Raw genomic sequence first — 24,261 nt, forward strand, 5'->3', positions numbered from 1 at the left:
ATTGCTGGAGCCCCAATTGAGATTGTTTCATCTGCAAGAAACCTTGGTTTGGAGTTTGATGATAGACTTTCATGGAAGAATCATGTCAGTATGACAGTGGGCAGGACCTACGGCGTTTTACGAAACTTATATATGAGTCGACAGTATACCCCTTTGTCAATAAGAATGCTTTTGGCTAGGACATTTATTCTGCCGAAACTATTATACTCTTGCGAGGTTTTTTACGGTTGTGATGTAACTCATAGGAATAAATTGCACGTGGCCTTTAACGATGTCGTTAGATACATTTTTGGTTTGCGTAGAAGAGACCGGGTATCTGACTTTGCCAGACAAGTATATGGTGTCTCTTTTAACTCGTTCCTTAAGATACGCTTGTTGCAAATGATCCACAAGATAATTTATACCAATGAACCGTCATATCTGGCTTCTGTTTTGCGTTTTGCTAACTCTACAAGAGGTAAACAAGTAATACAAATACGTCATCAATATCGTGTATCTGAACAACAGTTCTTTGTTAATGCTATACGTCTCTGGAATAATCTTCCCAATAGTATTCAAATTATAAGTAATGAACGACAGTTCAAATCTTTGATTTATAATCATTTTAATTAATTATTTGTTTTGCTTTTTTTATAACTATTTTTTTTAATTTATTTTATTAGTAACTTTGATTAAATTGTTAAATTTTCTTTAAAGTTTCTTTTTCTTCTTTTTTTTGTTTTGTTTAAACCTTTTTTTAACTTAAATAATGTATCAGTAACTTTGCTTAAATTGTTAAATATTTTGTACCAATTATTGTTCTATTTAAATGAAAACTTGTTGAACTCATTGTATTTATCAATTTACTAACCCATGCTTTATATAAGACACTGTCTTTTGTATGGGTTTTATCATAATAAACTACAAATACAAATACAATTACTTTTTGGGCAACCAAATATTGGGTTGCCCAAAAAGTAATTGCGGATTTTTCATATAGTCGGCGTTGACAAATTTTTTCACAGCTTGTGACTCTGTAATTGCATTCTTTCTTCTGTCAGTTATCAGCTGTTACTTTTAGCTTGCTTTAGAAAAAAAGTGTAAAAAAGTATATTTTATATTAAAGTTCATTCTAAGTATTATCAAAAATGCATTTACTTTCTTTTAAAAAATCCGCAATTATTTTGTGCAACGGCTTCTCACATGGCCTTCAACATACTTGTCAAATGTGGTTTGAATCGGTCTATATCCTGATACAGCTCCCATATAAACCGATTTCTCTATTTAACTTCTTTAGCCCCTAAAGAGCGCAATTCTTACTCGAATTGGCTGACTTTTCCACAATGACTTCTACTATGGTCTCCAACATTCAATTCAGATATGGTCCGAATCGGACCATAACATGATAAAGCTCCAATATTATTTTCTTTTTTCCTTTGTTTGTCAAAAAAGAGATATCGGAAAAGAACTCGACATATGCGATCTATGGTGGAGGGTATATAAGATTCGGCCCGGCCGAACTTTGCACGCTTTGACTTGTTTCTTTTGGTTTTGTAAAGAGAAAATGTTGTAGTTGCGTTTGAAGTGAAATTTTAATAAATGTCAACTTTAACTTTGAAGTGCATTGACACCCTTTGATGTTTTTCTTACTTCGTACTTAACCTAAACTGATGCAAAACATCTTTTGCCTCAGACAATGTTTGTAGATTCCACAACCATTTTATAGAAAATGATGATTTTCTGGCAAAACGCAGAAAAAATCATTAAGACATCTTTATAAGTTTTTTTCTTAGAATTTTTTCGGTTCGGCCAATTCGCTCACAGTGGGTTGTTCGTTTGTGTACTTTACCATGCTGAAATGTTCAGTTTACTGACAGTGATGGTTCGAAGATTAGTCAAAGAGTGCGTTCACAAATTAATTTCAAAGTTGTCAAGTCCCTATTAAAAACCCCTTTAGTAATTGATTGTTTTTTTTTTCCTCTTTTATAGACGCATGGAAGCATAGTCTGTTTGTGCCAATCGACGGGCGATTGCTTTAATGATTCTCCAAATCATCGGATGGAGCATCAACTTAAACTTGGCATATACATGCACCACGTCGATTGTCATCTATTGAAGTATTCATGTGAATGCAACTGCATCTGCTTCTCACTTCGAGGACATCCGAGGCACCTGAATCAAAGATTGGTGCATTTTTCATAACAACAACAACAACAAAGGCAAAGGATATAAGAATCCTTAATGCACGAACGCCACAATGAAGTTGGACGAATAGCGCAGATAACGGAACACCTACCGAATCTGTTCTCCATGGATATGACATATTTGGTATTTCTGACGTGATTGCGAGCATCCATAGACAACGTGGATATTGGTCGAATTGCTGCAGCAGTGGGAGAAGCAGCGAAGGTGGAGAAGAGGAGGTAGTCGAAAGAAAAACTTGTTAACATTTACGAAGCAACCAAGAAATACAAACATAAATGCACGCCAACATGACATCAGACAAAGCCGGTGGCGGCGGATCTTGGCGTCTGCCGCCAGATGAAACACTTCAAATACAAGATCCCAAGCAAAAAGATCAAGACTTAGACCTGGACGAGGGTCACAATTGGCGATCGATTATATTTTCGCTATTAGTGATAAGTTTTGTTATAGCCGGTATTATAACAGCCATATATTTATTAGGGTAAGTCTAAAGTTGTCCCGATGAGTGCTCAGACTCGATATTCATTCATTCGTTCGTTTCAATCCTTACAGTTATGTAGATGAATTACTTTATTGGTCGGGACGCCGAATGATACTCGATGAGTATCTGCAGGGCGACTTAACACCCACCCGCCTACAGCCGTCGTGGGTTACCACCAAAAAATATGTTTTCCAAGCGGATGATGGCGGCCTCTCGGTACTAGACACTGCCAACAATAGGGTCAGCACATTGGCAACCAATCACACTCTAAGACAACTAAATGTACAGGGCTACGAATGCTCGAACGATCTGCGATATGTACTATTCAGACATAATGTTAAGAAGGTACTCCGACAAGCGCGGTCAAATTTTGCCATTCCTACATTATTTTCCTTCTTTTTTCCCCGTCTTTCATAGATTTTCAAAAAATCATTTAATGCATTTTATACAATATACGATGTCGATAACGATCATCACATGCCTGTGAAATTAAAAGACTCACCCAAAGTCCAGAGGACACGCCTGCAATATGCAACCTGGTTGGGGAATACCACCTCACTCATAATCGTTGCCGACAATGACATTTACATCCGACAATCACCAGCCGACGAAGAGGATTTGCGCATAACCCACACAGGTTATCAGAATCTTTTCTACAACGGTGTGCCTGATTGGCTGTATCAAGGTAAGTACATAACAGTCTCCTCTCGCACCGATTGACTTCAAAAATTAACGCTTTTTCAGAGGAAATTTTCAATGAGCCCCAAGCCATTTGGCCCTCCCAAGATGGCACATACTTTATGTATGCCTCCTTCAACGATACTAACGTTGGCATGATGACCTACCCCTGGCTAGCTTCAGGTGCTGTAATAACTGGCACTGGTGTTTCAGCTGGAAGTTCATTTCCAGAGACGAAAAACGTTCGCTACCCAACACCGGGCACAGCTAATCCCGAAGTAAAACTTTGGATTGTTAATATAACGAACATCACAGATATTCAACACATCCAGTTGCAGCCGCCTCCATCTTTGGACGAACAGTAAGTCAAAGGGATCATTCTTGTAAATTTTTCAATTGCTAAAATTAAGAGATAGGGTCAGTAGCACAACCACAAAAAATGTACCCCAACAAAGGTACCTGCATTGGCCAATGCCATAACTTCAAATGTCAAAGTGGTTTTAGAAATAAACTTTGTTTCGCAACTAATCTTCTTCAATCTCTTTTATAAAAGGGTGATTTTTTTAGCTATTATCACTTTGGCATTTTTTTTTTTGTTTTGATTTATTATTATTTATTAATTATACACGTATAATTAATGTTAGAAACATTTTTTATATATAACATTATTAATTTTTTATGAGTTTTATATGAAAAAAACCTAAAAAAGTATTGTTGGGTAAATTGTCCCTCGTCCAACAGGTGTAGCATCGATGCACAAGTGTTGAATGCTCTGCACAAATTGGATTGTTACAGGAATGGCAATATGTCCTGGTTTTCCGCTGCTGTCCTTACTCGGAACGGAGTAGACGACAAGACTTAATTAAATTTTTGGCGATCCATCAAGGACCAGTGTTTATCTATGGTATGGTGAATTCAACCGAGGTCGTAGTTCACTCCATGACGAATTTCAACGAGGTCGTCCAAATTAGTTGTTGTTCCAAAAACCGTTGATGCTGTGCGCCAACTGATATTGCAAGATCGTCATGTAGCCTATCGTGAGACAAAAAAATTTGTACGCGTTGAATCTCACACAATTTGTTAATCGTTCAAAAAAAGTTCGTGCCGATTGGTCGAGAGAAATGCTCCAAAAATACGTCGCGGCGCTTCGAAACACGTCTATGACTATTTACGCGATTGAGCCCGAAAATAAACAGCAGTTGACTGTATGGGTGTTTTAAGATGAGCCAAATCCAACAAAAGTTGCTGCGCACGAAGCACTTCCAAGCAAATGATCGCCTGTTTTTTCGGAAAAACTAGACATGTCGCGATCGTACCACTACAACAACGCAAAGCAGTCAATTTTGAGTGGTACACAACCGTTTCCAACCGTTGTCTTCCAAGAAATCAGGAAAACCAATCGCTGAAGACGGATCACAGTTCACCACGACAATGCGAGCTCTCACACATTGGATCACACAACCGCACGCATGATGTTGTGTCGACAGTAAAATTACCACTTTGTTCTTCTTGGGCATGAATAAAGTGCTATATCGCCTTCGTTGAAGCCGAACAATGTGCTGTTGACAGGACGCGTATGATTTTTTATTTTTTGGAATTTCCGAGGCACTTATGTCTTATTCAAGCTCACGGTTCAGATATCAGTAGAAACTAAACCATTGATGGGATCGCTTTGATTTCCTTGGAATACATATGGGGGTCGTGCATACTTCCCAAGGACCATGAAGGAGTAATTTGAAAAAGGGACCCCAGGGACCTTCTCACTCGCCATGCATCGTCTTACAAGCGAAAAACGCTTGCAAATTATTGAATTTATTATCAAAATGCGTGCTCTGTTAAGAAAGTTCATCGCGAGCTTCTTCCATTTTATGGTCAGATCAATCGACCCACTGAAGCGGCTATTCGGGCTATTGTGACTAAATTTCGCACAAAATTTACATTGTTGGACATTAAACCACCAACACGTTTACGTAGAGTGTGCGAACTGAAGAAAATATCGCAGCTGTAATGGTCAGTGCTAATGATGACCATCAATTATCGATTCGTCGCCGTTCGTAGCAATTCGGCCTCTGTTACTCAACAACGTGGAAAATTTTGAGGAAGGATTTAGGTGCGAAGTCTTTCAAAATACAGCTGGTGCCAGAATTGAAGCCGAACCGACCTACCGCAACGGAGAATTTTTGGTGAATGGGTTCTTGGAAACTTGGGTGATGACCCACTTTTTTATCGAAAAATTGTTGGTGTTCAGCGACGATCGTTGGATCGTACTTCTTTAAAGATGATGCGAATCGTAACGTAACTGTGAATGGTGAGCGCTATCGTGAGATGATATCGAACTTTTTTTTGCAAAATGCAAAAGCTTGACTTGCATAACATGTGGTTTCAACAAGATGGTGCCACATGCCACACAGCACGCGTAACCGTGCGAGGCGAGTCCGATTGGCCGCCTAGGTCGTGCGCTTTCATGCCTTTAAACTATATTTTGTGGGGCTATGTTAAAGCTCTTGTCTATACGGGCAATTGACGCATTGAAGCATTTATTCATGAGATACCAGCCGAAATGTTGGAAAGAGTATGCCAAAATTGGATTGAGTGGATGAACCATTTGAGGCACAGTCACGGTCAGCATTTGCATGAAATGATCTCCCAACATTAAATTATATGGACCGTACTATCGATTCAAATAAAGATCTATGCATTTTTATACCCACCACCGAAGGATGGGGGTATATTCATTTTGTCATTCCGTTTGCAACACATCGAAATATCCATTTCCGACCCTATAAAGTATATATATTCTTGATCAGCGTAAAAATCTAAGACGATCTAGGCATGTCCGTCCGTCTGTCCGTCTGTCTGTTGAAATCACGCTACAGTCTTTAAAAATTGAGATATTGAGCTGAAATTTTGCACAGATTCTTTTTTTGTCCATAAGCAGGTTAAGTTCGAATATGGGTTATATCGGACTATATCTTCATATAGCCCCCATATAGACCGATCCGCCGATTTAGGGTCTTAGGCCCATAAAAGCCACATTTATTATCCGATTTTGCTGAAATTCGGGACAGTGAGTTTTGTTAGGCCCCTCGACATCCTTCGTCAATTTGGCTCAGATCGGTTCAGATTTAGATATAGCTGCCATATAGACCGACCCTCCGATTTAGGGTCTAAGGGCCATAAAAGCCACATCTTTTATCCGATTCCACTGAAATTCGGGACAGTAAGTTGTGTTAGGCCCTTCGACATCCTCTGTCAATTTGGCCCAGATCGGTCCAGATTTGGATATAGCTGCCATATAGACCGATCCTCCGATTTATGGTCTAAGGCCCATAAAAGCCACATTTATTACCCGATTATGCTGAAATTTGGGACAGTGAGTTTTGTTAGGGCCTTCGACATCCTTCGTCAATTTGGCTCAGATCGGTTCAGATTTGGATATAGCTGCCATATAGACCGACCCTCCGATTTAGGGTCTAAGGGCCATAAAAGCCACATCTTTTATCCGATTCCACTGAAATTCGGGACAGTGAGTTGTATTAGGCCCTCCGACATCCTTTGTCAATTTGGCCCAGATCGGTTTAGATTTGGATATAGCTGCCATATAGACCGATCCTCCGATTTATGGTGTTAGGCCCATAAAAGCCACATTTATTACCCGATTTTGCTGAAATTTGGGACAGTGAGTTGCGTTAGGCCCCTCGACATCTTTCTTCAATTTGGCCCAGATCGGTTCAGATTTGGATATAGCTGCTATATAGACCGATTTCTTGATTTAAGGTTTTGGGCCCATAAAATGCTCATTTATTGTCCATGTCGCCGAAATTTGGGACAGTGAGTTAAGTTAAGCTCCTTGACATACATCTGCAATATCGCACAGATCGGTCCAAATTTAGATATAGCTGCTATATAGACCGATATCTAGGTTTTAGGTTTTGGGGCCATAAAGACGCATTTATTGTCCGATGTCGCTGAAATTTGAGACAGTGAGTTTAGTTAGGCTCTTCGACGTCCTTCTTCAATTTTGCCCAGATCGATCCAGATTTGAATATAGCTGCCATGTAGACCGATCTCTCGATTTAAAGTCTTTGCCCCATAAAAAGCGCATTTATAATCCAATTTCACTGAAATTTTACATAGTGACTTTCGTTAGGCTTTTCAACATCCGTGTTGTATATGGTTCAGATCGGTTAATTTTTAGATATAGCTACTGTACTTATTAGTATTTGGTCCAAATCGGAACATGTTTTGATATAACTGATATGGGTCATAAGGTATGAAATTTTCACCGAATTTTGATGAAAGGTGGTTTACATATATACCCGAGGTGGTGGGTATCCAAAGTTCGGCCCGGCCGAACTTAACGCCTTTTTACTTGTTCTTAATATTATGATTTTTTTAACTTTCCTATAGCTCTTAAAAAATCACCCTTTATTTGTAATTTCGTCATTTTGTTTGTGGAATATCGGATCAAATAGAACATCGTTTTAGGATTTAAGAAAAAAAGCACCTGTGTTAACAAGTATTTGACATTTAGAGTTATTGCAAAATCCAAAAATGATTTGTTCGCAGGACCATCCTCAGTGCATCCTCACTGGTGCACGTCTTGTTTGGTTGCAGCCAAGACATTTAAATCCCCGCTAGAAAATAGTTGAGTAGACTACAAGATGGCGACAAACATCGATTTATAATTTTGCCCGATTTTAAATCATTTTTGGGTAAAAAAGTACATTTGGGTATAAATACCACCCTTGCCTCCAGCCAGTCTTTCGGAGTATATGCAAGTCCTAGGCACGCTGTGAAAATAGAGGCCATATGAGGCGCCAGGTAGTCGGCCTCCATCTGTAGTAATCCCGGAAATATTTCATCAGGTCTGGGTGACTTAAATGGTTTGAAGCTCCTCACGGCTTTTTTTACCAAAAATCTTGTTATGATAACCCTTCGATCAACTTCGTTAATCCAAGATTCAGGTGTCTCCGTCAGACCCGTCGTACCATCAAGTAAAATGCGTTTGTATCAAAAGCATCAACATGTCCTTCGTTGTCTCTGCTCTCACTCCCATGTAGTCTACTAACGTTTCAGTTTGGACATGGGTTTCTGAGAGAAACTTTTTCATCTTAGCGGCGTCATTAACGCTATCGACCTGTTCGCAGAGAAGCTTCCAGAAGGCACATTTTGCCGCTCTGACGATCTTATTGTACTTCGCTCTGATAATCTTGTTGGCTTGTGTAATATACATCCCAATAAACCTCATCTTTTTAATGACGTGCTCTGTTAAAAAGTTTGTGGACCTCTTTCCCAATTTTGCGAATCTCCCTGGTTATACAGTGTTTTTCTTGGGCTGATTTCCTTTTCCAAAGAGGAAAACTATCTTCGAAAGACCCCACTAGTACAGTCGTTATCCTGTTGACATTGTCGTCATTATCTTCTATGCTTGCTCTTGCCCAAGTCTTTCGGGTAGACTTTCGAATTTTGTCCAGTTGGGTTTTCAATTTATTCCTGAAGCTTATCGGATTCGGCTCTGGCCATGCTATTCTAAACCTAATGTAGCGATGGTCAGAGAAAGAGTGTTCCATGGAGACACTCCAATCCTGAACCTCATTGTTTAGATTTTCCGAACATATTGTCACATCAAAACCCTGTTAAAAAGTTTGTGGACCTCTTTCCCAATGTTGTGAATCTCCCTGGTTATCCAGTGTTTTTCTTGGGCTGATTTTCTTTCCCAAAGAGGACAACTATCTTTGAAAGACCCCACTAGTACAGTCGTTATTCTGTTGATATTGTCGTCATTATCTTCTATGTTTGCTCTTGCCCAAGTCTTCTGGGTAGTCTTTCGAATTTTGTCCAGTTGGGTTATCAACTTATTCCTGAAGCTTATCGGATTCGGCTCTGGCCATGCTATTCTAAACCTAATGTAGCGATGGTCAGAGAAAGAGTGCTCCATGGAGACACTCCAATTCTGAACCTCATTGTTTAGATTTTCCGAACATATTGTCACATCAAAACCCTGTTAAAAAGTTTGTGGACCTCTTTCCCAATGTTGTGAATCTCCCTGGTTATCCAGTGTTTTTCTTGGGCTGATTTTCTTTCCCAAAGAGGACAACTATCTTCGAAAGACCCCACTAGTACAGTCGTTATCCTGTTGACATTGTCGTCACTATCTTCTATGCTTGCTCTTGCCCAAGTCTTCTGGGTAGTCTTTCGAATTTTGTCCAGTTGGGTTTTCAACTTATTTCTGAAGCTTATCGGATTCGGCTCTGGCCATGCTAAACCTAATGTAGCGATGGTCAGAGAAAGAGTGTTCCATGGAGACACTCCAATCCTGAACCTCATTGTTTAGATAAACCCTGCTCCCTAATTGTATACATAAAGGTAGCGGTGTTACCAATATTAAGTGTTATTAGGTCGTTACTATTTAAGAACTCTCCCAGGGCTTGGCCCCGCTTATTAATGTTGGTACTACCCCACGAAATGTGGTGAGAGTTCGTATTGTTTTGCTTTCCTCACCAGCCGTTGCAGCTCCGTCATTAGTGGCGTTGTCGGAGAATTGAAAGGCAGATGAAGTGATGCCAGGCATGTTTCACCGTTTCCCTGTCTCACCACTGTTGCATCCGACATTGACAACTCTGGAGAAAATATATAATTTAAATTTTTATTTAAATTATATAAGAATAATTGGTAGTTGATATGGTTCAGTCCGGAAACTTTGTTCCGGGTTGTCCATGGCTCCCGAATTAAGGCAATATGAATCTTGTCATTGCTGATTTTCTTCATCAGACCGTGTGTAGCTGTCTCACACAGGTCGAAGTTTATTTGGGTGACCTCAATCATTAGATGAGCTTCTTGGGAGTGGGGGGAGATCTCATCGCTTCCTGTTCTTTAGACTGCATTGACTTTTCTATCACTGCACTGCCATATGTTTTAGTATAAGGTTCTTTCCCTATCCCAGTCTTCTGAATCTTGATAATGTCGGTAGTGGTTCTATCGTCGGGTCCCTATTCGTTATGCTGTATTGAATTTCCAGTCCCTGCATTGCCTGATGTTCCAATATTAGGATCTTTGCCTATCCCAGTGTTCCATATCTTGAGTAAATGGACTTCTTGGAAGTGGGTGAAGGTCTTTTCGTCGGCTCCCTGTTCGTTAGGCTGAATTGAGATTCAGGTATCTGTACTGCCTGATGTTTCAATATTAGGATCTTTGCATATCTTAGACTTCCGGACATTGAGTAAGTCGGTGATGGTTCGGTTCCATCGCTGGGTACCTGTTCGTTAGGCTGTGTTGAGTCTCTCGCCCTTGCCTTATGCTTTAATATTACGATTTTCACTTGTCCTAGTCTTCCCATTATTGTAACAGTCGGCGATGGTCTCTTCGTCAGCTGTGTTTTTTAGGCGGTATTGAGTCACCTGCCACTGCGCTGTATGATGTCTCAAAATGAGGATCTTTGCCTTATCTTAATCTTTCCAATCTTGAAAAAGACAACCTTGGACCCGTAGTGCGCCATGCCTTAAGCCTTAGCCAAACTTGTAACGGAGACTTGTTCAATGCCCACCACAAGGAGAGTTCCTTCCACCTTTTCCTCTCTGTGGAAGATACAAAGCGCAGCATGTCCCCTCTATCGCAGCTCATTATTTGTATGTGTGGACCCCCTTCAGAGTTCAACACATGTTCGATAACCCTTTCGTTTACCAAATGCCTCACCTTGGTTCTACGATCTGGTGCAATCCTACCGGATACACAGCCGATATCAATGGCTGCATAAATCATCTCATCTCTGTTGTGTTCCTTGCCACTCCGGCGTAAGATTGCCACTCCTTACCTTTCTCAGCGACCATCTTCCCCTTCTGTGATGGCTGTGGCATGTTTTTGGAAGTCACAGTCCTCCATGACATCGTGCGCTTTTCATTCGTTCCTGTTCAGACTTTGTCTCCCTCCGCAGGACACTGTCTGCAGGATTCATTGCGATAGAGCAGACTAGGTATTCCCAGATTACTCGAAAGCGGGAGCTCTTTTTCAGAATTTTAGCAGAGTTATGCACTTCGGGAGATCTGATTCTCTTCCCAGCTTCCATAGAAGTGCCTGGAATGTCAGTTCTATCCCTTCCAGCATCTTACACTTTCGCGGGATTGAGCTGCCGGTGCGTATTCCTCTTTCTCCTTCGTCGTGCCCCTGTTCGCTTTCTCGATCTTCTTGTAAGCTTGGCGAAGCCCTGCCATCATCACTCACTTCTGCCGCCATTCCGCTGTCCTCGATTCGGCTACGACGACTTTTTCGTTGACACTGTTGCTGTCTGAATCGGAAATACCACTTTTACTTCAAGGCTGGGGACGAATTGTGCATCCCTCTGGTTTGTCCGTCTCTTCCTCGTTCGTTAGTCTGATGACTGGTTGTACGCTTGAAGCATTACTCTCGACTACAAGCGGCAAGGCACCCACACCTAGAGCAGGGGCGGACAACATGCTACGGTCTGATGCCAACACCACAGCTGCCGCGTCTTTGGAGTCCATTTTGAGCCTACTGCTGAAAGGTTTTGTAATTTTTCTACCTATTCCGAGATACGAAGATTTTTCTTCGAGGAGCGAAATGAAAACACGTCCGCTCCACTCAACGGCTACTTATAATCTAAGTAACTTTTATTTTGCACACATATTGTCCTGATCGGTTTCTACATCCGTTTAGAAGATTTCTTGGGATGGATTGTTATCAGTTTGGTACACACAGAGCATCGTGATGGGTCCTCATAAGCGTTTTGTGGGGGTTTCAAAATTGAGATATCCATACACTACCTCCGTCGAAGACTTAAACCTTCGATGGAGGTAGGGTAATTTTCTCTGTTATGTATATCAAGAAGATTCCTACTTATGCTTTCCCTGGATGTACATTTTTAGCTGTAGCATAATGCACAGAAACAATTATTATTTATTTAACCAAATAACTTTGTTTCAGTGATTATTATTTAACATCAGCTGGCTGGGTTACCGACAACAATCGACAGGTGTCGGTCGTGTACATGATGAGATCTCAGAACTACAGCGTTATATCAACCTGTTTTGCCGATCAGAATTGGGACTGTTCTGAGGTGGGGAAGTTGTTGTGTTCAAGACTTTGGGGAGCATAAATAATTTGATTTTCATGACATTGCAGATTCATGCGGAACGTGCACCAGAGGATGAGTGGCTTGATGTGCTGCCTCATCCAGTCTTTGCTCCAGATGGTAATAGTTTTCTGATACTTGCGAGTGTTCAGGAATCTGGAACGGAGCATTTCACTCACATCAAACACGTGACCATCACACAACAGAGAATATCGGTTATATCTCATGGACGATATGAGGTTCGAGAATTGTTCTCAGATGTGTCTGTCTGCTTTTTCTAACATTTATGGTCTTCGCAGGTATTGAAAATTCTTTGCTGGGACACAGCCAATCACTTGGTGTACTATTTAGGCACGAAAGATAAAAAACCAGGACAGCGCCATTTGTACACAGTGAGAGATCCCGTCAATGATGATAATCGCAAGTAAGTGCAGCCAGTGTGAAGACTGATCCCAATATTGCATGATCGATTTTTATTTCAGGACGGAGCCGAATTGCATAACTTGTGATCTAGGCGAAGCTCTTTGGAGCAGTCGATACTATTACTCTAATTGCTCTCACTTCGATGCCTTTCTGGCACCCAAGTCTTCCGTTGCTACCCAATCTGGAATTTCATTCTATATCCTGGACTGCCAAGGTCCCGGTTTGCCCGTATCGGGTGTACATGCTTCCAAAACGCACAGCCTGGTCAAGGTGCTGTATGATACAAGGCTCTTCTATACAGAGCGATTGAAAAAGTTGGCCCTTCCCACGCAAAGGTCCTTCGAAATATCACTGCCGCATGGCAGTAGGGCTCAAGTGCAATTATTGCTTCCACCCAGTTGGCGAGAGGAGCTGAGAGATGCAGCCTTCCCAGTGGTCGTCGAAGTGTGAGTTCTCCATGTTGATTAGTATTCGTTTTATTTATTGTTTCCCATTTTTTGTGCATTTTAGGAATGGACGTCCTGGTTCTGAATCAGTGTCCGAAAGATTTCGAGTGGACTGGGGTACATACATGTCATCACGTAATGATGTCATTTACATACGCCTTGATGTTCGTGGTGCCAAGGGCCAGAGCAAAAAGTCACTTTATCGTCGCTTGGGTGGCGTTGAAGTTCAAGATCAAATATCCGTCATACGGTGAGTTGGATATGCTCTGCTCCGCATACAGTTGCAATTTGAAACCAATTATTTCCTTTTTCTTTAGATACCTTTTGGACACGATAAGTTTTTTAGATGAGACGCGTGTGGGTATTTGGGGCTGGGGCTATGGTGGCTATGTCACTTCCATGGTCCTGGGTACCCAACAGGATGTCTTTAAATGTGGCATAGCCATTTCACCCATAGCCGATTGGCTTTACTACAGTAAGTACTGGGGATTCATGAGATGATAACAACGGAGACTTGCACACGGTTTTTCCATTTGCAGATTCTGCATTTACAGAGCGAATACTAGGTCTTCCGGCTGAAAACTATAAAGGCTATGTGGAAGCTGATGCGACGCAAAGAGCGAGGCTCATCAAGTCGCATTCGTTTTTTCTCATACATGGATTAGCTGATTCGACGGCACCCTATATACATGGCGTCCAACTGGCAAAATCATTAACGGATGCCAATGTTTTGTACCGATATCAGGTATGTTGTAGATGCGACATATTTGGGATAAAAATTTTAACAAAGTGAAATATTTCGGATTCTATACCCACCTTCTAAGGATGGAGAGTTTTCTAATCTAGTCATTCCGTTTGTAATATCTGGAAGTATTGATCTGTAACTCCATAAAAATATATATACTCTAGATTGTCCTTACATTCTTAGGGTATCGAGCTATGTCCGTCCATCCGCATGTGGATTCACGATGGTGGTCGAAATCGTATAAGGAAGTTATAGCAGGTTATAAATCGATTCGAGCAATATTTTGTCCCGATTGTTGGAACTCATAACTAGACATCGGAAACAAATGCAAATGCATATATATTTGTATGTTGTAAACATAGAAATAATTTTCATCGAATGTACATCAAGAAAACGCTAAGAAATGTTTTTATATTTTATGCAAATTTTGCATACTTTGCATATCCTTTGCATGTTTTGCATATCTTTTGTATATAGAATAGCCAGATATCGAAGACGGATGAAGTGATTTCAGAGAATTTTGCACCATGAAAAATAACCCCAAAAACACAAAGCTGGCAAATATATTTCCGATCAAGCTGTTGGAGGAATCCTGAACCCAAAATTGACTCAGACAGATCGGGTCAATATGTGGCTCAAACAAAACATCTTTGAGATTAAAATACGAATCTAGAAATCAGTTTTTGAAACATTAGGACTATATATAGCTGCCATATAAGCCGATCTACCGAAAAAAAGTCTTGGACCCATAAACGACAATCGATAGTACGGTCCATATAATTTAATGTTGGGAGATCATTTCATGCAAATGCTGACCGTGACTGCGCCTCAAATGGTCCATCCACTCAGTCCAATTTTGGCATACTCTTTCCAACATTTCGGCCGGTATTTCTCGAATAAAGGCTTCAATGTTGTCTTCTAATACGTCAACTGTCCGTATAGACATGTGCTTTAACAATAGCCCTTACAAAAAATAGTCTAAAGGCGTTAAATCGCACGATCTAGGCCGCCAATCGAACTCGCCCCTCAATAAGTCCGTTGTTACGCGTGCTGTGTGGCATGTGGCACCACATGCCATGCCAGTCAAGTTTTTGCATTTTGGGCAAAAAAAATTGGATATAATCTCACGGTAGCGCTCACCATTCAAAGTTACGTTACGATTCGCACCATCTTCGAAGAAGTACGGTCCAATGATGCCACCAGCCCATAAGCCGCACCAAACTGTGGCTTTTCCTGGATGCATAGGTTGCTCTCGCAATGCTTCTGGCTAATCTTCGAAGTGCGCAACGCCTTTCGGATTCGGATATAAAAAGGAGGCCCCTTATCATTAAGCTTAAAGCTTGAATCGGATAGCACTCATTGGTATATGAGAAGTTTGTCCCTGTTCCTTAGTTATTGGAATGTTCGGGGGCAAGTTTGCAGTTGCGGTAAAAGTTGGTTGCAATTTTTATCGGAAATCTTTTCCATCAAAATCGGATTTTCTATAGATTTTAATAAAGTTCGATGGAGAATTTAGCGACACCATTTAAGCAGACTGTAGATGGCTCTATGAAAAACAAAGGAATAGTAAAAAAGGACCCCCCAACGTTGACGACCCACGCAAATGAAAAAAGGACCATGATTTTTGGATCTGTACCTGGAATGTCCGCACTCTTTATAGAGAAAGTGTAGTATACGCGCTGACGGATGTATTAGAGAAGTACAAGGCAGACATAACCGCCTTACAGAAAGTGCGATGGACTGGGAATGGCGTCACTACAACACCAAACGGTGACGAACTATACCATAGCTGTCATAACACGAGGCATGAATTTGGCTGCGGATTTGTGGTTAGTCGAAGACTGAAACACCTAGTCTCCAGCTTTACTCCGGTGGATGAGAGGCTAGCCACAATCCGCATAAAAGCCAAATTCTTCAACATCAGTCTTATTTGTGCCCATGCCCCGACGGAAGACAAAGACGAGCAGACCAAGGATATTTTCTACGAGCGCCTAGAGAGAGAATATGACCGCTGCCCCGCCCATGATATTAAAATCGTTCTGGGAGATTTTAATGCGAAAATAGGGAAGGAAGACATCATTGGTCCAATAGTCGGAAAGTTTAGCCCACACGAGATAACGTCCAGTAATGGGTTGAGGCTGATAGATTTCGCCGCGGCAAAAAACATGGTAGTTACTAGCTGTCACCCGATCAAAACACGAGAAACCAAATTGATCACGTTGTGATAGATGGAAAGCATTCATCCAGCGTGTTAGATGTACGATCGATCCGTGAAGCGAATATAGATTCGGATCATTACCTTGTTGCAGCAAAGGTTCGCACCCGTTTGAACATGGCGAGGAAAGTACGATCTGACACTGCACGGAAGCTGGACATTGAAAAGCTGCAGACACAACAAATGGCAGCGGCATACTCCACTCGACTGACCCAACTGCTTGATGGAAGCACTCCTTGTTCCGATGATATAATGGCGCAGTGGCAAACAATTGCCCACTCCATGGAAAATGTCGCGAAATCCGTACTTGGGTACCGAAAGCCTCCTCCAAAAAAACCCATGGTACGACCAAGAGTGTCGAGATGCTACTGAAGCCAAGAATGCGGCATATAGAGCAACCCTGCAAACAGTAGCAACGCGCCAGATGAAGGAGAGGTATCGGGAGAAAAGGAGAGCGGAGAAACGTCTATTCCGCAGAAAGGAAAAAGAAATGGAAAGACGTGAGTGCGATCGAATTGAGATGTACAGGAGTCAGAATGAAGTCCGGAAATTCTACCAAAGAATTAAACACCAAACCGATGGCTTTGGTACAGGCACATCCTCCTGCAAAAACAAAGAAGGAAATCTGGTAACTGACACAGACAACTTGCTGAGAATATGGAAAGAACATTTTACCCAACTGCTAGTGTCCGATGTTGGCGGCGAAGAGGATACCGCAGAACCAATCTCTGATGATGGTATAGAATGTTTACCTCCTAGTCAGAATGAGGTCCAAGTAGCGGTAACCCGACTAAAGAACAACAAGGCAGCAGGAGCGGACGGGTTACCCGCTGAACTATTTAAGACCGGAGGCGACACGCTGATAAGGCGTATGCATCAGTTTATCTGCGCAATCTGGCTAGAAGAACGCATACCCGATAATTTGAACCTCAGCATACTATGTCCCGTACACAAGAAAGGAGATAAGACGGAATGTGCCAACTACAGAGGAATAAGTCTCCTCCCCATCGCATACAAGATACTCTCGAGCGTATTGTGTGAAAGATTAAAACCTAAAGTCAATGAGATAATTGGGCCCTATCAATGCGGCTTTAGACCAGGTAAATCTACCCTAGACCAGATATTCCCACTGCGCTAAATCCTGGAAAAGACCCGAGAAGGACAAATCAACACCTATCACCTCTTTGTTGACTACACAGTCGCCTTCGATACTCCTTTACGTTCAAAGGTATTTCAAGCCAGGTCTGAGTTTGGTATCCCTGCAAAATTAATAAGACTCTGCAGGATGACACTTGCTGATACGCTTTCCTCAGTAAGAATAGGAAAGAATCTCTCCGAACCATTTAATACCAAACGAGGTTTCAGACAAGGAGACAGCCTATCGTGTGATCTCTTTAATATCCTGCTGGAGAAGATTATACGAGATGCAGAAGTGAATAGATATGGCACACTAATCACAAGAGAGCACATGCTACTTGCCTATGCCGACGATATCGATATCATAGGTCGGTGACCGGAAGTAGTAACTGCAGCCTTTAAAAGAATCGAAAGAGAGTCAGTGAAAATGGGTCTGGCAGTAAATGGAGATAAGACGAAATGGATGGTCTCCACTCCCAAAAAGCCTTGTACAACCGAGCAGATAAAGAACATGGAGAAAGTTGGGAATCACAACTTTGAGATAGTCAGTAACTTTATCTACCTCGGCACCGCCGTAACCGAAACGAATGACACCAGTTTTGAGATAAAGCGAAGAATAATACTGGCAAACAGATGCTACTTTGGACTAAGTAAGCAGTTTAGAAACAAGGCCATCTCTCGACAGACGAAGACTACACTTTACAAGACACTGATACTACCCGTGCTGTTATATGGTTCTGAAGCATGGGTACTTGTGAAAGCAGATGAGGCAGTGCTTGGAATATTTGAGAGAAAGATTCTTCGTAAAATATATGGACCAGTTTGCGTTAACGGAGAATATAGGCGATGTATGAACCACGAGCTGTATGACGACGATAGCATAGTTACACGCATCAAAATACAACGGCTGCGTTGGCTAGGTCATGTTGTCAGAATGGATGATGAAGCTCCAACAAAAAAGTCTTTTGAAGGCAAACACGTTGGTACACGCAAAACGGGAAGACCAAAAGCCCGATGGAAAGATCAAGTTGTGGGAGACACCTCGAAACTTGGTGTCAGAGATTTTAGAATGAGCGCAGAAGATCGAGGCGCTTGGAACGCTATTCTACGTTCGGCTAGTGGAAGAAATATTCCGTCATAGCCAATTAAAGAAAGTAAAGTAAGTAGATGGCTCTATGTAAAAAAGGGTCAAAATTTATTTATTTGAAATATTTAAGAATCATAGTTGATTAATGTTTTCAGTTTGTTTGCGTAAAATTTTATGAAAGTAAATGTCATTTAAAACCAATTCACCGACACATACAATAACAAGTTGTGATCATAAAACTAGATTGATAGCAAATAAGAATGAGCGCAAATAAAAAATATCGTCAGGCTGAGGGTGATTCGACGAAACTATCAATATTAAACTAAGATATTCGCAAAGACAAACACATTAGGGTAGGCCTATAAATAGAGTGTCGGCAAGCAGTATAAAATTTAAGTCAGATTTTTTGGCTAAATGTCATCGCCGATGGATCAGGTCTTGCACATAGCAGTAACCACAATTTTCAATAAAAAATACTTGAAATATCTTTACTAATTTCACAGTAACAGAAAAATTCTGGTCAAATCGGATAAGAATTGCGTCCTATAGTGGCTCAAGAAATAAAATTGTCAGATCTGTTTATATGGGAGAAATATCAGCTTATGAACCGATACAGGCCATATTTAACACGTATGTTAAAGGTCATGCAAGAAGTCGTTATGCAATATTTCAGCCAAATCGGATAAGAATTTCTCTCTCTAGAGGCTCAAGAAGTATAATCGGGAGATCGGATTATATTGGAGATATGTTAGGTTAGGAACCGATTTAGTGGCAATTGTTGACAGTTAAATCAAAACACTTCATGCAAAATTTCAGCCTAATCGGACAATAATTGGGCCCTCTAAAGGGATTACAAAGCCAACATCCGACATTGGATTGTATATGAGCTATATCAGGTTATGAACCGATTTGAACCATAATTGGCGCAGTTGTTAGAAGTTAGAAAAAAAACATTTCATGCCAATTTTCAGCCTAATCGGATAATTACTGTGCCCTCTAGCGGCTCAAGAATTCAAGATTCGAAATCGGTGTACATGGGAGCTATATCAGGCTATGAACCGATTTATACCATATCGGTATGAGTATAAGAGTTGCGCCCTCTAGAGGCTCAAGAAGCTGCTGAAAAGCTGCAAACACAACAGATGGCAGCGGCATACTCCACTCGACTGACCCTACTGCTTGATGAAAGCACTCCTTGTTCCGATGATTAAATGGCGCAGTGGCAAACTATTGCCCACTCCATGGAAAATGCCGCGAAATCTGTTCTTGGGTACCGGAAGCCTCCTCCAAGAAACCCATGGTACGACCAAGAGTGTCGAGATGCTACTGATGCCAAGAATGTGGTATATAGAGCAACCCTGCAATCAGTGGCAACGCGCCAAATGAAGGAGAGATATCGGGAGAAAAGGAGAGAGGAGAAACGCAGAAAGAAAAATTAAATGGAAAGACGTGTGTTTGAGCGAATTGAGATGCACAGGAGTCAAAATGAAGTCCGGAAATTCTACCAAATTGTTAAACATCAAACCGATGGCTTTATAGCTTCCACATCATCCTACAGAGACAAAGAAAGAAATCTGGTAACTGACACAGATAACATGCTGAGGATATGGAATGAACATTTTACCCAACTTCTGGTGTCCGACGTTTTCGGCGAAGAGCATACTGCAGAACCAATCCCTGATGATGGTATAGAATGTTTACCTCCTACTCAGAATGAGGACCAATTAGCAGTAACCCGACTAAAGAACAACAAGGCAGTTGGAGCCGACGGGTTACCCGCTGAATTTTTAAATACCGGAGGCGACACGCTGATAAGGCGTATGCATCAGCTTATCTGCGCAATCTGGCTAAAAGAACGCATACCCGATGATTGGAATCTCAGCATACTATGTCCCGTACAAAAGAAAGAAGACTAGACGGAATGTGCCAACTACAGAGGAATAATTCTCCTCCCCATCGCATACAAGTTACTCTCAAGCGTACTGTGTGAAAGATTAAAACCTAAAGTCAATGATATAATTGGGCCCTATCTATGCGGCTTTAGACCAGGTAAATCTACCCTAGACCAGATATTCACGCTGCGCCAAATCCTGGAAAAGACCCGAGAAGGACAAATCAACACATCTCTTTGCTGACTACAAAGCCGCCTTCGAAACTCCTTTACGTTCAAAGCTTTTTCCTGCAAAATTAATAAGACTGCAGGATGACACTTGCTGATACGCGTTCCTAATAAGAATAGGAAAGAATCACTCCGAACCATTTAATACCAAACGAGGTTTCAGCCAAGGAGATAGCCTATCGTGTGATCTCTTTAATATCCTGCTGGAGAAGATTATACGAGATGCAGATTTGAATAGATATGGCACAGTAATCACAAGAGAACACATGCTACTCGCTTATACCGACGACATCGACATCATAGGTCGGTCACCGAAAGTAGGAACTGCTGCCTTTGAAAGAATTGAAACAGACTCAGTGAAAATGGGGCTTGTAGTAAATGGAGATAAGACGAAATGGATGGTTTCAACTCCCAAAACGTCTTGTACAACCGAGCAGATAAGAAAGTGGAGAAAGTTGGGCATCACAACTTTGCGATAGTCAGTAACTTTATCTACCTCGGCACCGCCGTAACCGAAACGAATGAAACCAGTTTTGATATTAAGCGAAGAATAATACTGCCAAACAGATGCTACTCTGGACTAAGTAACAGGTTAGAAACAAGGCTACCTCTCGACAGACGATGATTACACTATACAAGACACAGTTACTACCCGTGCTGTTATATGGTTCTGAGGCTTAGGTAGTTGTGAAAGCAGATGAGACAGTGCTGGGAGTATTTGAGGAGTAAGATTCGTCGTAAAATATGTGGACCAGTTTGCGATAATGGAGAATATAGGCGACGTACCACGAGCTGCATGACGACGATATCATAGTTACACGTATCAAAATACAACGGCTGCATTGGCTAGGTCATGTTGTCAGAATGGATGAAGAAGCTCCATCAAAGAAGTCTTTGGAAGGCAAACACGGTGGTACACGCAATCCTGGAAGACCAAAAGCCTGATGGAAAGTTTAAGTGGTGGGAGGCACCTCGAAACTTAGTGTCAGAAATTTTAGAATGAGCGCAGAAGATCGTGGCGCTAGTGGAACAAACATTTTGTCATAGCCAATTAAAGAAGAAAGAACGAAGAAGCTCAAGTCGAGATCCGATATCCGATTTGGCAGCTATTCCAAAACATAGACCAATTTGCCCCATTTTCAATCCCAACCGATCTGCACTGATAAAAGTATTTATGCAAAATTTCAAGCACCTTGCTTTACTCTTTCGACAGACAGACGGACAGGCGGACAGGGCTAGATTGACTTAAAATGTCATAACGATCAAGAATATATATTTACCTTATGGGGTCTTGGACGCATATTTCGAGGTGTTCCAAACGGAATGATGAAATTAGTATTCCCCTATCCTTTGGGTGGAGGATATAATAACGACAGTCGGACTATCAGCTTAGAAAGTATATGGTGACAGACGGACATGACTAAGCCGAATGAGCAGGGATATTTGAGTTCAACTACACACTTTATCACAGCCACAGTTGTGGCGCAAGGTACAATTTTTGATTTTGTAATAGTTTCTATATAAATGTATACTTAGTTTGTCAATTTCATGCTAAGACCTAAAACAGTCAACTACATTCCTTACGTCTAATTGTCTAATTGTGAAGGGGATGTTAGATGAAAACATAAAATACAAATGTAAATGTCTTTCTCAGTGGATGTTTATAATCATCACTGAAAGTAAACTTTCCATAATTATTTTCCTTTAAATTTGGGAACAAAAGGCCATGCAAGTCATTTTGTTTGGTGATTTAGCTGACCAAAATGTTTGCTAATGCAGCAGCCCTATGTTTGCTGAAACGGCAGTAATGTCTGCTTCTCATTTTCAGTATACAAAATCTGCTGTTTTAGCAAACATTTCTGCTGTTTGAATAATAAATTTGGTTGAGTGTAAAAAGTACTAAATTCAACTTTGGGCATCGTGACGGCACTGATTATGGTTAACTAATTGCCATAATAATTCGTATTTTGCTTTTTGGGATCAAAGGGAAAAAATGGAGGGTATGCGATTAAAAATAAATGCTTTTTGTTTCTTGTTTTTGTCCTTGATGGAAGGTACCCAAAGTTCAGAGTTAAAGCGTTTTCACTTGAATTTCAATTATCTTATATATAAAAATCAATTTGTGTTTGTTTGTAGGTTTGTTTGTTTGTTTTCTTGAAATTTTCACAGATGGTGCATAATGACATAATATACATTTTTTGATATCTGAAGGGGGGCGGACCCTCCCCCTTACCCTAATTTTCAGAAACGCCAGATCTCGGAGATGGGTGGTGCGATTTAAGCGAAATTTTGTGTGTTATCATATAGTATCCTTAAAATAAAAATTTGGTATCCAATTTTGTAATGGGGTACCTAGGAGGGCTGTCCCACCCTTAAACCTACCAAACATATATTTAGACCAATCACTACAATATGGGACTCAAATGAAAAGTATTTAGGATAAGAAAACGTATCTGATATCCAATTGTCGGACCAAGTGTTAGGGGGGCCACCCCAATCCCCAAAACACCCCTAACGCGGGCATATTTACCGACCATGTCAATGTGCAGCTTAAATGATAGGTATTGGGGGGTAGAGCAAGATTTCATACCCATTTTCGGGACCAATTTTCTGGGGGTCTACCCGTTTCCCAAAGTACCCCCAAAGGGAAACAAATTTTCCACCATGCCAATGTGTGGCTCAAATGAAAGGTATTTGAGATTAGAAAACGAATTTGATAACCTATTTTGGAGCCATGTTTTTGGGGGACGCCTCATCCTGTAAACTCCTCTTAAGCCAATGGCTATATCAGGTTTAAATAAATGGTATTTGAGAGAAGAGCATGATGCTGATATTTTTTCAGAGCCAAGTATCGGGAGAACCACCTCTCCCCGAAAACACCACTAAATCAGACATCATGAGAATATCGGGCTGAAATGAAGTATTTTAAGAATGGAGTACACCTTACATCCAAACTTATATTCGTAGACCAATAAAGATCATGTGGGATTCAGATAAAGGAACTTATATTGTTGAACTGTTAGTCAAGTTAGCATGGAATTTCACTAAAAGATCTTTAATTGTCGAAAATAAATATTCCAAGGAAACTTTTGTTCCATATAAAGTAAAAGAAGGCGCAGCGGAGCGGGCCCGGGTCAGCTAGTTTTATCTAAATAACAAGTAATAAGGCGTTAATTTCGGCTGGGCCGAACTTTGGATACCCACCACCTTTCGTCATGATCCGGTGAAAAACCCATCATTTATGGCAGCTTTATCTAAATATGGTCCGATTTGGACCAAATTCTACACGGATATTGAGTGGTCTATTAAGCACAAGTCATTGTTCAATTTTGTACAATAAAATATTGGTCTTTTTGGCAGCCATATCCAAATATAGACCGATCTGAACCATATACGACACGGATGTCGAAAAGCCTAAGTCACTGTGTTAAATTTCAACGATAAATCGAGAAATCGGTTTATATGACAGCTATATGCAAATCTGAACCAATCTGGGCCAAATTGAAGAGGGCTGACGAAGGGCCTAACACAACTCACTGTCTCAAATTTCGGCGAAATCGGACAATAAATGTGCCTTTTTTGGTCCCAAAACCTTAAATCGAGAGATCGGTCTATATGGCGGCTATACCCAAATCTGAAGCGATCTGAGCCAAATTGC

General features: G+C 41.0%; 1 protein-coding gene across 5 annotated transcripts in view; it reads left to right on the forward strand.

Annotated features, from left to right (window-relative positions):
* LOC106091562 (dipeptidyl peptidase 4) overlaps positions 1–24,261 on the forward strand; it is a 193,081-nt gene that overhangs the window by 166,147 nt on the left and 2,673 nt on the right. For all 5 annotated transcript variants that reach the window (XM_059364981.1, XM_059364984.1, XM_059364983.1 and 2 more), the window contains 11 exons: positions 1,969–2,665; positions 2,737–3,010; positions 3,083–3,350; positions 3,410–3,704; positions 12,284–12,416; positions 12,482–12,670; positions 12,731–12,855; positions 12,914–13,300; positions 13,365–13,550; positions 13,618–13,775; positions 13,840–14,045. In XM_059364981.1, coding sequence (XP_059220964.1) covers positions 2,460–2,665; positions 2,737–3,010; positions 3,083–3,350; positions 3,410–3,704; positions 12,284–12,416; positions 12,482–12,670; positions 12,731–12,855; positions 12,914–13,300; positions 13,365–13,550; positions 13,618–13,775; positions 13,840–14,045 — 2,427 coding nt within the window. In that variant the 5' untranslated portion in view covers positions 1,969–2,459. The remainder of the gene's footprint in view (positions 1–1,968; positions 2,666–2,736; positions 3,011–3,082; positions 3,351–3,409; positions 3,705–12,283; positions 12,417–12,481; positions 12,671–12,730; positions 12,856–12,913; positions 13,301–13,364; positions 13,551–13,617; positions 13,776–13,839; positions 14,046–24,261) is intronic.

Source organism: Stomoxys calcitrans, chromosome 3, assembly GCF_963082655.1.
Source record: "Stomoxys calcitrans chromosome 3, idStoCalc2.1, whole genome shotgun sequence".
Classification (NCBI taxonomy): Eukaryota; Metazoa; Arthropoda; class Insecta; order Diptera; family Muscidae; genus Stomoxys; species Stomoxys calcitrans.